At 38.2% G+C, this 12,709-nt stretch overlaps 1 protein-coding gene across 7 annotated transcripts in view; it reads right to left on the reverse strand.

Annotated features, from left to right (window-relative positions):
• The window catches only part of PRKDC (protein kinase, DNA-activated, catalytic subunit), a 249,288-nt gene that overhangs the window by 89,680 nt on the left and 146,899 nt on the right, over nt 1-12,709 (reverse strand). For 6 of the 7 annotated variants that reach the window (XR_006607272.1, XM_045081746.1, XM_045081785.1 and 3 more), the window contains 6 exons: nt 10,204-10,347; nt 5,859-6,010; nt 5,130-5,261; nt 3,748-3,859; nt 1,134-1,258; nt 899-1,048 (listed from right to left, as the gene is read on the reverse strand). Coding sequence is in view for 6 of the 7 variants with exons in the window: in XM_045081746.1 (XP_044937681.1) it covers nt 899-1,048; nt 1,134-1,258; nt 3,748-3,859; nt 5,130-5,261; nt 5,859-6,010; nt 10,204-10,347 (815 nt within the window). In the remaining variant the exon portion in view is untranslated. The remainder of the gene's footprint in view (nt 1-898; nt 1,049-1,133; nt 1,259-3,747; nt 3,860-5,129; nt 5,262-5,858; nt 6,011-10,203; nt 10,348-12,709) is intronic. The other variant, XM_045081811.1, reaches the window with a different exon arrangement.

A 12,709-nucleotide genomic window follows, 5' to 3' on the forward strand; every position in this document is an offset into this window, starting at 1 on the left:
GAACATTAGTGGGAAAACTGGTAAAAGTCAAATAAAGTCTAATTTAGTTAACATTAATGTACAGAAGTTAATTCCTTAGTTTTGACAAATGTACGATGATTATGTGACATGGAAAAACTGGATGAAGAGTTATGTGGGAACTTTGTGTATTATTTTTCAAATACTCTATAAATATAGTTATTCCAAAATAAAAGTTCATTTAAAAAAAAACCCAAAATGTCAAATAAAATAAACTGAATAAAAAGGATTTCACATTTTGAAAAAATGATTTCAAGTGCTAGGCCACCTGGCAGGTCAGAAGCAAGTTAAGGTTAGTCTGGGCCCCAGATAAGGTGCACACCTGTTTTATGTATCTTTTCTTCCTTAGAGCACCCAGTTTAATGCTTTATACACAGCAGGCACTGAGTAAGTTTCTAATGAAGGATACTACAACACAACAACATATACTCTTTGTTATTGGCATTTATCAATAATTTATCCCTATGTAAAAAAATATGTATACAGACAAGACTAGAAGAGAGTACAGAGAAACAGAAATATTGTAAGTGATCAAAAGCATCTTTTAATATTCATTTTAATAGTATAATGTGAAAATAAATGAACAATTTTAACAAATAATGAAAGCCTCCTAGTTGGCAAAATGGGTACAGAATTCAAAACCATGCATTTTAAATCTGAGAAGAGCCTTAGAAAATGCTTGAGATGTGGCTTCCCCAAAGTGCCAGGCTAGCAGAGGCAGGAGGGTCAGGCGCCACAACCTTTTATTCTGATTAAAATTTAACAAATACATATTTAATGAAAGCCTACGAGTTCTTTCTGAGTTGAAGGAGATAGCTGAACAAATCAAAAATTTATGAGCCATCTGCCTCTGAGAATATAGGGCTAGCCTCACACTTACCTGTGTTTCATGACTTGAATGAAATCCTTGCTCTTCAACTGTAAATAGAGATCTGTTATTTCCTCCGCACGACACAACACCACCTCCAGACAGAGGGTCTTCATTACGCCGTGAAACTTTGGCAGCAGGAAGAACACGGTGTTCATAAACCTAACCAGTGGACATGGCCAATGAGTGACAGGACAGTTGCAGATCCTCTCCTGCAATAGGACATTCACCACAACTGACATCTTACCTATCGGCAAGAGGAGGAAAGTTCTTCACGGCTTTGTTCAAGCACACAATAAATTTGTCCTCCATCGTATTCTGATGTTGCTTCAACTGCTTTATGATCAGTTCATACACCAACTCCTTCAATACCTGAAAAATTAAGTTTTTTTCAAATTCACAAAGGTGGAAACTTATGTTGGTTACGGATTTGAATAGTTAAGTGAACCCAAGGAAGGTGTTCAATGCTATCACCTACAAGGTAAAGGTGTTCACAGGGTATAGTGCCAAGAGCATGCACAGGTTTGCATAACCACTGGGTACAAGAGGTTCTGGGGCTACAAGTTTGGGTGAGCTAGGCCATAGACACGCCTGCTTTGTGCTGCTACCACTGGAGGTGTCTAGCACCTGTCAGACGGTAGGTTGATAAAGATTAGTGCTTCCTTCTGACACCTGAAATACTGCTAACAAGTCATTTGAGAAGCTGAACTGAAATCAGTGACTAAATCCCGTGTAAGCAGACTTTATGATACCAGTGTTCACATCTCTGGTCAAATATTCACATAAACCATAATTTTCATGCAACTTTATCTAAACAACCAACTCCATCACTATCAATCTCCCTATATCCTGTTCTTTCTTCATCACATACTACTATCTACCATGATAGATTTGATTGTGTATTGTCGGTCTCCCCTCACCAAATGCTAGCTTCCTGAGACAGGGAGGGGTTTGGCCTGCCCTGTTCCTGGCTGCGCCCCATAAGCCCAGAGCCAGCTAGTAAGTACCCAATGTGCATAACCAGAATTATAAAAGAATACAATATGGGAGAACAAGAGAAGTCAAGTGCATGCTCACACATACTGATGATTAGAGACTACACCTCAAGTGCCAAAAGCAATTCAGTAGTTAGAATATGAGTGACTACCACTGACTTCTTAATATTTCACTGGTTTTCTAATTTCTACACTCAATCAGTACCATTTTATATTCAGAAAAGAACCATGTACAACAAAAGTGTTTATCATTCTAACTTGGATTTTAATTGAAGAGAGATTAAACCTGGGATCTGCTATAATTTGCTCCATCTAAACTGAAAACTTAGCATATTATGTAAACTTATACTGTATATATTAGAAACTATAGATTCTATAGATTCTATATATTAGAATCATGTAATAATAATAAGGTTGTTCTGAATTTTAAAATTTTATTTTACAAAAATAGCTGGTAATCCCTAAAATAAATTATAAGTGAAGACTGATCTCCCTAAACGGGTCTATTTCCCTTAATTTTCTTCTAAACAAAATAAATGCCTGACTAGCAAAATGGGCAGGGGTGCAATACACTGTGTTGGGTTACCCTGGGTGCCCTCAGGACCTCCGACTTCCCTAAACCTCTCCTCATCCAGCCAGAGAGTGAAAGTAGCCCACTTTCCACTCTCCATCTTTTCCTTCAGGAGAGGATAGGAACTGGAGGTACAAAGTTAAGAATCATGAACATATAGGCAGTTTTCAAAAACACAGGCTGGATGGTTGACAGGGAAGCAGGGAGGAAAAGAGGACCAATATCAGAGCTAGAGAGGTGGCAGGAAATATGGAGCTAAGGAAGAGAGAGGAAACTGCCAGGGAAGTAGGAAGAGAGCTAAAAGTGTGTCCCAGATCAGAGACAAAGGGAATCAGGAGGAATGATCAACTGTGTCATCCTGGACACACTGCAATGAGACCTGGCAAGAGCAGCTTATCACAATGAGTAACAGTGGTTTTGGAGGCTTCAAAACACACAGCAACTCACTTACTAACCATGGGAAGACAGTAAGCATCATGGGATGTAGCAGTAAGCATGATTCCACTATGCTGTTTTCAAGTTAAGTTAGAACATGCAATTTCCATGCACTGACCCATGAACTTTACATACATTTATAATAATCACATTCTTTTGAGAACTACAGTACTCTGAATGTATATTGCGCTAAAAGAATCAATTAGGTTATTCTCACAATCCTGTAAGTGGGCAGGGCACACAAGACTGAGAAAGCTCCCTGAGGTACCCTGTCCTGTCGGACAGCCATATTATGTCCCAAAATGGAAGTAAGGGGTTTTACTAGTTAACTTAGCCCTAACTAACCATGGCAAGTATCTAACAGAGTAATTTTCTCCAAAAGGAAATTCTGACACTACCTTCAGAGGAATGAAAGCTGGTTAAGTACTCATATTCTGACTTTCAAAATAAAAAGCTACCAATCTTTAAATGTTTACCAAGTTTCCAAGTGTTTAAAAAAAATCCTATGTCCTCTTTAAAAAAATACTAAGTGCTGGGGATGTGTGGTTCGCTCAGTCATTTAAATGTCTGCCTTGGGCTCATATCCTCATCCCAGGATCCTGGAACCGAGTCCTGCAGCCAGCTCCTTGCTTACCTGCTTCTCCCTCTGTCTGCTGTTCACTGATTGTGCATGCTCTCTCTGACAAATAAATAAATAAAATCTGAAAAAAAAAAAAAAAAAACCCTGCGCACCGTATACAGTAGGAAAGAGTAAAATATTAATGGATGTCCACTTTGGTTTATTATAGAGGATGTAATTAACAAGTGTTACTGGAAAACTGGAAAAGAAGTATTTATTTAAAATTGTGTAACATACTCACATTTTCTTTCTTGGTAATATATTGAAGAATAAGTCCTAGAACTTCTGCTGCTGCCGCATACACCTCTTTATATTTTACAAAGGACATATTATTGACCAAAGCTTGAAAGTATCTGTTACAAATACAGAAAATAAATATGCATCATAATACATTCGGTTGACATAAAAATATAGTAACTTTGGTCCTCATACCACATTAAAACATGATTGAAATTATTTGTGTGAAAACATACATGAAGATATACTTAAGGCTCTGACATCATGACCTGGAAGGCACATTAAAGTCCGCAGTTCAATCACAGAGGACCTGCTGCAGTCAAAGCAAAACACAATGCTGGATGCTATAAAAAATGTAGTAAAAAGAAAGCTACTATCCAATATCATGATTTACTGACACTCTTGAAATCCATCTGCTATGAGAAGAGGACAATAAAGTGAGGAGAGTGAGCACCAGTGCCGTGCCCCCAGAACTCCAGAGGCCACATCATGTTATCCTCCAGTTCGGTTGTCATCTGGGGGGATCAAAGCTCTAAGAGAGGGAGTAGAGACTGCAGCTACAGCAGAAGTACAGCAACAGGCAGCACAGAGACAGGGCAGCACAACATCCAGGCATCCCTTTCAGGTCATGATCCAGTCAAATGGTCCCACAGAGTTTGTGTTGCTTTCAGGGCAAATGCTAAAAATAGGAGTATGGAAAATAAGAAAGAAAATACCTAACATTTCCTATTTGCTACAACACACTTTGAAAAAAATTACACTAATTTTGAAAAACTTAACTTTCCCCATTCACTCTTCTCCCTTTCATAGTCCCATTCACAATTTCTCCCAAATGACCTCTAACCCCAACTACTTAAATTTCAGTAGAAATATTTTTTTTTAAAGATTTTATTTATTTATTTGACAGAGATCACAAGTACACAGAGAGGCAGGCAGAGAGAAAGGGACAAGCAGACTCCCTGCTGAGCAGAGAGCCCGATGCGGGGCTCGATCCCAGGACTCTGGATCATGACCCGAGCTGAAGGCAGAGGCTTTATTTTTTTTTTTTTATTATTATTTTTTAAAGATTTTATTTTTTTATTTGACAGAGATCACAAGTAGGCAGAGAGGCAGACAGAGAGAGACAGAAAGAGAGAGAGAAGCAGGCCCCCTGCTGAGCAGAGAGCCCGACGCAGAACTCGATCCCAGGACGCCGGGATCATGACCTGAGCGGAAGGCAGAGGCTTTAACCCACTGAGCCACCCAAGTGCCCCTCAGTAGAAATATTTTTAACATGGGTCTAGGTCCTTACGTTTATCAAAATTAGACCACACTCCAGTCTGTCAGTCCAATTCATCTACACTTTAACATGAAAAAGAAGCAAAGCCAAAACTCCTCGATACTCACTTTATGCTCTCTATGCCACATTTTGGGTCATATGGAGGCAAATTATTGGCTATTACAATGCCTAATAATTGAATTCCTACTGAATTGTCTTTAGAATTGGGATCTTTATTGGAAAACTTCTCAAATATTAACCTGAAACATAAGCATAAAGAATATGTATAGGTTATCATATAGTAAATAAGCAGCAAAAAGATTTGAAATTTTCTATGCGTAATTTTCATGGTAAGAAATACTTTGTCTTTCCCCACATCTAACACCCTTCTTGCTAATACCCTCTTTGTATGCATTCAGGTTATTCTAGCTGTGTATCACAGATAGGTCTCTATTTCTTATGATCTAATTATTTGCCCCAATTCTCCCTTAGTTGATACTGAAACCTTAAAAGTTTTAGCTTGCCTCAGGCTGTGCTAAAAGGAATCAAAGAAAAGTCTTACAGTCTATCCCTGGGCTGGGAGAGTGAAAGGCAGAGGGTATCCCACATGCCCAGTGTGCTAGAAAAGCCAGAGGTGAGCTGGGAGATGGAGCAGGGCCCACCTGGAGGAATCTTTCTGCACAGAGATGCTTCTAGTAAACTTCAGAGGTTGTAATCTTATTAGTAGCAATATTACATTCTTACAAATGATGGGATTTCAAATTATTTTTCTTTTTCTATCATTTCAAGTAATTAAATTTCACTAGCTATATTTTAAAGATGTATAAATGATATTGTAATATCTAGTAAATATATACCTGTAAGGGACAGATAAACAATCCTTCCAGCATTCAACAAGGGTTTTTATAATTTCAAGGTTATGTCTAAACACAGCTCTTTTTTGATGAAAAACATGTTCCATTAGGAAATGAAGCAATCGATTTGCCAACACTTCATCTTTAGGGACACCCTAAAAAGATAGAGAAACTATATTAATATATAGCATTCCATTCTAGAAAAGCACTTTAAAAAAATCTTTTTAATTATTTTTTATTATGTTCAATTAGCTAACATATGATACATCATTGGTTTTTGATGTAGTGTTCAACAATTCATTAGCTGTGTATAACATCCACTGCTCATCACCACACACGCCCTCCTTAATACTCAACACCCTGCTACCCCATTTCCTCACCCTCCTCCCTTCTGTAACATTCAGTTTGTTTTCTGAAGTCCAGAGTCCTCTTCATGGTTTGTCTCCCTCTCTGATTTCTTCCCATTCAGTTTTCCTTCCCTTCCCCTGTGGTCCTCCTCACTATTCGTTATGTTCCACGTATGAATGAAACCATCTGATAATTGTCTTTCTCTGACTGACTTCACTTAGCAAAAGCATTTTTTTTTCCATTTAAATTTCAGGCAGTGAACATACAGTGCAATATTGGTTTCTTGAGTAGAATTTAGTGATTAATCACTTAAGAAAACATCCAGTGCTCATTATAAAAGTGCCCACCTTAATACCCATCACCCATCTAGCCCATACTCCATCTACCTCTCTCCGCCAACCTTCAGTTTCTCCTCCTTAATTAGAGTCTCTTATGGCTTGCTTCCCTCTCTCCTTCTTTCTCTTCCCCCTTTGCATATGTTAATCGGTTTTGTTTTTTAAATTCCACATGTGAATTCTTGGTATTTATCTATCTCTGACTAACTTATTTCATTTAGCATAATACACTCTAGCTCCATCCACATTGTTGTGAATGGCAAGTTTTTATTCTTTTTGATATGTATGTATCTTAATCCATTCATCAGCTGATGAACATTTGGGCTTTCTCCATAGTTTGGATACTACTGATAATGCTGCTATGAACATCAGAGTGCACGTATCCCTTCAAATCTGTATTTTTGTATCCTTTGGGTAAATACCTAATACTGCAATTGCTGGATTGTAGGGTAGTTCTATTTTCAACTTTTTGAGGAAACTCCATACTGTTCTCAGGGTGGCTGCACTAGTTTGCGTTCCCATCAACACTGTAAGAGGGTTGGTTCCCTTTTCTCCACATCCTTGCAACATCTGTTTTTTCCTGAGTTGTTAATTTTAGCCACTCTGACTGGTGTGCAGTGGTATCTCATTGTGGTTTTGATTTGTATTTCCCTGATGATGAGTGATGTTGAGCATCTTTTCATGTGTCTGTTGGCCATCTGGATGTCTTCTTTGGAAAAGTGTTTATTCATGTCTTATATGCCCATTTCTTAACTGGGTTATTTGTTTTTTTGGCATTGAGTTTTGTAGATTTTGGCTATTAGTCTTTTAATAGATACGCTGTTTAGAAAGATCTTCTCCCGATTCCACACGCTGCCTTTTAATTTTGTTGATCATTTCCTTCCACTGTGCAGAGCTTTTTATCTTAATGAGTTCCCAATAATTCATTCTTGCTTTCCTTCCCTTGCCTGTGGTGATGTATCTAGTAAGAGGCTGCTATAGGTGAGGTGAAAGAGGTTGCTGTCTATGTTTTCCTCTAGGATTTTGATGGTTTCCTGTCTCACATTAAGGTCCTTCATCCATTTTTTAATTTATTTTTGTGTATGGTGTTAGAATGTGGTCCAGTTTCATTCTTCTGCACGTAGCTGTCCACTTTTCCCAACACCATTTGTTGAAGAGATTGCCTTTTTTTTTTTTAAAGATTTTATTTATTTATTTGAGAGAGAGACAGTGAGAGAGAGCATGAGCGAGGAGAAGGTCTGAGGGAAAAGCAGACTCCCCATGGAGCTGGGAGACTGATGCGGGACTCGATCCTGGGACTCCAACTGAGCCAAAGGCAGTTGTCCAACCAACTGAACCACCCAGGCGTACTGCCCTTTTTTTTTTTTTTTAAAGATTTTATTTATTTATTTGACAGTGAGAGAGGGATTATAAGTAGGCAGAGAGGCAGGCAGAGAGAGAAAGGCGGAAGCAGGCTCCCTGCTGAGCAGAGAGCCCAAAGCAGGGCTCGATCCCAGGACGCTGAGATCATGACCTGAGCCAAAGGCAGAGGCTTAGCCCACTGAGCCACCCAGGCACCCGTCCTTTTTTCTATTGTATATTCTTTCCTGCTTTATCGAAGATTAGTTGACTGTATAGCTGTGGATCCATTTTGGAGTTCTTTATTCTATTGCATTGATCTAAATGCATATCATGCATTTAGATTTTGATGATTAAAGATTTGTAAAAGAGCTTAAAGTCCAGGACTGTGATGCCTCCAGTTTTGTTTTTCTTTTTCAGAACTACTTTGGCTATTCAGGGTCTTTTGTGGTTCCATACAAATTTTAGGACTGTGCACTGCTTAATGCAATAGGGATTGCATTAAATGTGGAGACTGCTTTGGGTAGTATAGACATTTTAACAATGTTTGTTTTTCCAATCCATGAGCATGGAACGCTGGGAAAAGCATTTTTTTAATCCAAAAGTCCATTTATAAAAGAAATCCACCAGTCTACTGAGGCTTCTGGCTTCTAATGAAAAACCTGTGAGTGATTTTTCAGTTCCAACCACAGGCAGTATAAAAGGCTTTACCTGGCAGGCCTCATGGGCAACCTGCCCTCATGGAACACAGGAACACAGCCAGTGCTCTGCAGTCTCCAAGGGTAGCTACAGTTAGACCCCTAGCCATCCAGGACCCATACCCTCCAGAGTGGTGATGCTGTGTCATATCTATGCATTCCTAGCCTAGGCACCTTCATTCCTTAGCCTTTTAATCTTCTTTAGGGGTTTCTACTGAGACCTTCTTATAGGGAGGAAGGGCAACTCTGAAAACATTTTTCCCCTCTCTGATTCAGTCTCCAGTGCTTTTCTACTCCCATCCCTTCCCTCTCACCTTCTTCTCAACTCCAGGATCCCATAAACCTTCTGAGCCTTTAATTCAGGGCCCCCTCAACAGTAAGATGACACTCAGATCTGTACTAATCCACCTGACCTTGATCAGATGCATGTTGCAATGTTCCATGGGGGAAACAGACAGGGGGAGTCAACACTTCCTGACTTGCTTGTACTACCACAATAAATGATCAAAGGTTTCACTTGATTTTCACTTTGACTCACTATTGCTTTATGCAGCTATTGTGACACCTAGCGGTTCAGCTCTTTCAAGCTCAGACAAGCACCTGACATTTAACTCAATCTTTCCCAGTGGCTCCTAAGTTAAACTATATACAATCTAACAATTTTTTCATGTTATTAGCAGAGTACAGATTATTTTATCACATTAAAGCTAAGAAATCGGGTGCCTGGGTGGCTCAGTGGGTTAAAGCCTCTCTGCCTTCAGCTCAGGTCATGATCCCAGGGTCCTGTGATCGAGCCCCACATCGGCGGGCTCTCTGCTCAGCAGGGAGCCTGCTTCCCCCTCTCTCACTGCCTGCCTCTCTGCCTACTTGTGATCTCTCTGTCAAATAAATAAATAAAATCTTAAAAAAAAAAAACAAGCCCCCAAAACATAAAGCTAAGAAATCTAAATTTGGTTTACTGTGAACTAAGACAGGCACAATCAGATATAGACACATGTAAAAAACTCTATATCCATATATTATGTTTACTAAGGAATGTTCCCAGGATACTACTACATGAAACCTTTTGTACTAAAGTTTTTAAGTGATGGGCAAAGCTCTAGCACACAAGAATCTGTACTGGGGGAAGTCACAAGAGTGCTTCAGTATGACACAGCATCATTCACCCGGTACCCATTTTTTTGGGGCAATCTCAACCATTACTGGGCCAGAGATAATACTAGGGAAGAAAGTAAGGTGGCAAAACAAATGCCAAAAAATCCAGGGATGTTAGTTTTAGCAGAATTTTTCAGGACCCCATATTCAGGGCTTATTGATATTTATTTCACACTTATTTTTTAATAAATCAGTTATCTAGTTTCCAAGCTCTGAGAAAAGCAACAAACAAAACAAACATTTGATAGCTTAAAAATAAAAGCAAAGTCAGAGGAATTATTAAAAGTAGACACAAAAGAAAACAGAACTAAAGCACAATGAAGCTATTTAGTAGAGCAGCACCACAACAATATGACAATTAATGCTAAAAATAACTTTTATCATTAAGAGAAGTTTATATTATTTGTCACATATTCCATTTATGATATCGACAAGAGACTGATAGTACTACATAAAAGATATAGCCATTCTTACCACAGGAGTAGCTAATCCTGTCCACGAAAGAACAGTAACCACAATCTCAACCACCATATAGTGAATTCCTCTGCCTCCATTATTTTCAGAAACCACCAGCTGCAGCAAGGGACTTAGCCAGTACTTTGCATAAGGGCGAAAGACCTATAAGAGAATTTAAAAGTCAAATATCAATATTTGGTATCTGATATCAATATCAAAATTTGATATCAAAAATATCAAAAAATTGTTTGAATAACCAAAATATCTTCCAGGGGTACCTAGATGGCTTAGTTAAGCTTAGGACTCTTTTTTTTTTTTTTTTAAGATTTTATTTATTTATTTGACAGAGAGAGAGAGAGACCACAAGCAGGCAGAGAGGCAGGCAGAGAGATGGGGGGGGAAGCAGGCTCCCTGCTGAGCAGAGAGCCTGATGTGGGGCTTGATCTCAGGATCCCGAGATTATAACCTGAGCTGAAGGCAGAGGCTTAATCCACTGAGCCACCAAGGTGCCCCAAGCATAGGACTCTTAATTTCAGTTCAGGTCATGATCTCAGGGTCCTGGGTTAGAGCCCTATGTCAGGCTCTGTGCTCAGCATGAAGTATGCTTAAGATTCTCTTTCTCCCTCTCCCTTCCCCCCAGTCCCCGCTCATGCTCCATCTCTGTATCTCTGCCTAAAATAAATAAAAATCTTAAAATAAAAAAGAATATATCCTCCAACAGCTAAATTTATTATGACTTGACCTAAATCTGTAACAGATGAAATTCCAGCAGAATCTGCTCAATCAGATCAGATTCTCTGTTGAATTCTCTTCTCCTGGGACCCTGAAACCACAATTATAGGGAAATGGATTACTGATCTTTTCTTTGTTGAAAACATGATATCCCTACCCTCTTAGAAATCAAAATGAAAGTATTCTATATCTATCTTGTTCCATCTGAATAATATGCAGCTCCAGAGAATTCTACTGTTATTTTATGCAAATGCATAGGATATATGGAAAATAAGAACACAAAAATTAGGTGCATGTAGCTAATTTTTTTTTCATTTCTTCTTATAGAAGTCACTGTGTTACAGACTTCATTTGCCCAAGATCTTTGAAATCTAAATAAAATGTATCTATACACTAAATTCCATTTAGTTTATTTTAGAAATTTCAAGAGAAAGTTACTTTGATGCAAAAGAACAGACTAAACCATAATTCAAGCTACCTATCTTCTTAATCTTTGCTGCTTTGTTTTTTTACTAAATATGCTTCCTCAGGGATTCTCTCACAACTTAAATCTGTGTGCTCTCAAATCTTTTTTTGTTTAAGAACCCCATAAACAAAAAAAGTCCGAATGCTCTTCATGTACATCTATGCGTTATTTATAATTTACAAATACAAACTTTATTATTAAATTGCAGACAGTTCCTGCGTTATGATAGTTCACCTTAGGATTTTTGGACTTTATGATGCTGTGAAAGCAAGCTTTCAGTAGAAACTGTATTTTGAATTTGAATCTTTTCCTGAGCTTGTAATGTATGGGATGATATTTCCAAGAAGCTGCACAGGGGCAAGCAGCACCCGCAGCTCCCAGTCAGCTATGCTATCACAAGGGTGAACAAATGACATACTTAAAACTAAACTACACTCATACATCTGTTCTGGTTTTCACTTTCAGTACGGCATTCATTAAATTACCTGAGATATTCAGCACTTCATTATAAAATAGGCTTTGTGTATGATTTTGCCCAACTATAGGCTGACATAAGTGCTCTAAGCACTTTTAAGGTAGGTGAAGTTAAGCTATGATATTTGGCAAATAAGTGTACTACATGCATTTTCAACTTACAATAGTTTCAACTTATGATGGGTTTATTGGGATATAACCTCATCATAAGTTAAGGAAGATCTGTATAACCAATAAATTAAAGTTGAAATTTTAACCAAAACCAAAGACCCTTTAAAAAGAGCACTACAGGCCAAATACCTAATGAACATGGATGTTAAAATTCTCAGTCAAATACCAGAAAGATGAATTCAATAGCACTTTATAAGAATCATTCACCATGATCAAGTGGGATATATTTCTGGACTGCAGGGTGGTTCAATATTCTCAAGTCAATCAATGTGACATACCACAATAATAAAAGAAAATCCTTTCAATACGTGCAGAAAAAGCATTTGTAAAGTACAACATCCCTTCATGATAAAAACCCTTAACAAAGTAGGTTTAGAAGATACATACCTCAACATCATAAAGGAAATCTATGAAAAACCCACAACTAAGATCATCCTCAGTGGGGAAAACAGAACTTTTCATCTATGGTTGGGAACAAGACAGGGATGTCCACTCTTACCACTGTTATTTAATACTCTACTGGAAGTCCTAGCCACAGCAATCAGACAACAAAAATGAATAAAAGTGATCCACACTAGCAAGGAAGAAGTCAAACTTTCATTATTTGCAGATTACACAATACTTTATAGAAAACCTGAAAGACTCCACCAAAAATTTGCTATAACTGATACACAAATTCAA

Source organism: Mustela putorius, unplaced genomic scaffold (genome assembly GCF_011764305.1).
Source record: "Mustela putorius furo isolate JIRA1106 unplaced genomic scaffold, ASM1176430v1.1 tig00000056_pilon_pilon_pilon, whole genome shotgun sequence".
Lineage (NCBI taxonomy): Eukaryota > Metazoa > Chordata > Mammalia > Carnivora > Mustelidae > Mustela > Mustela putorius.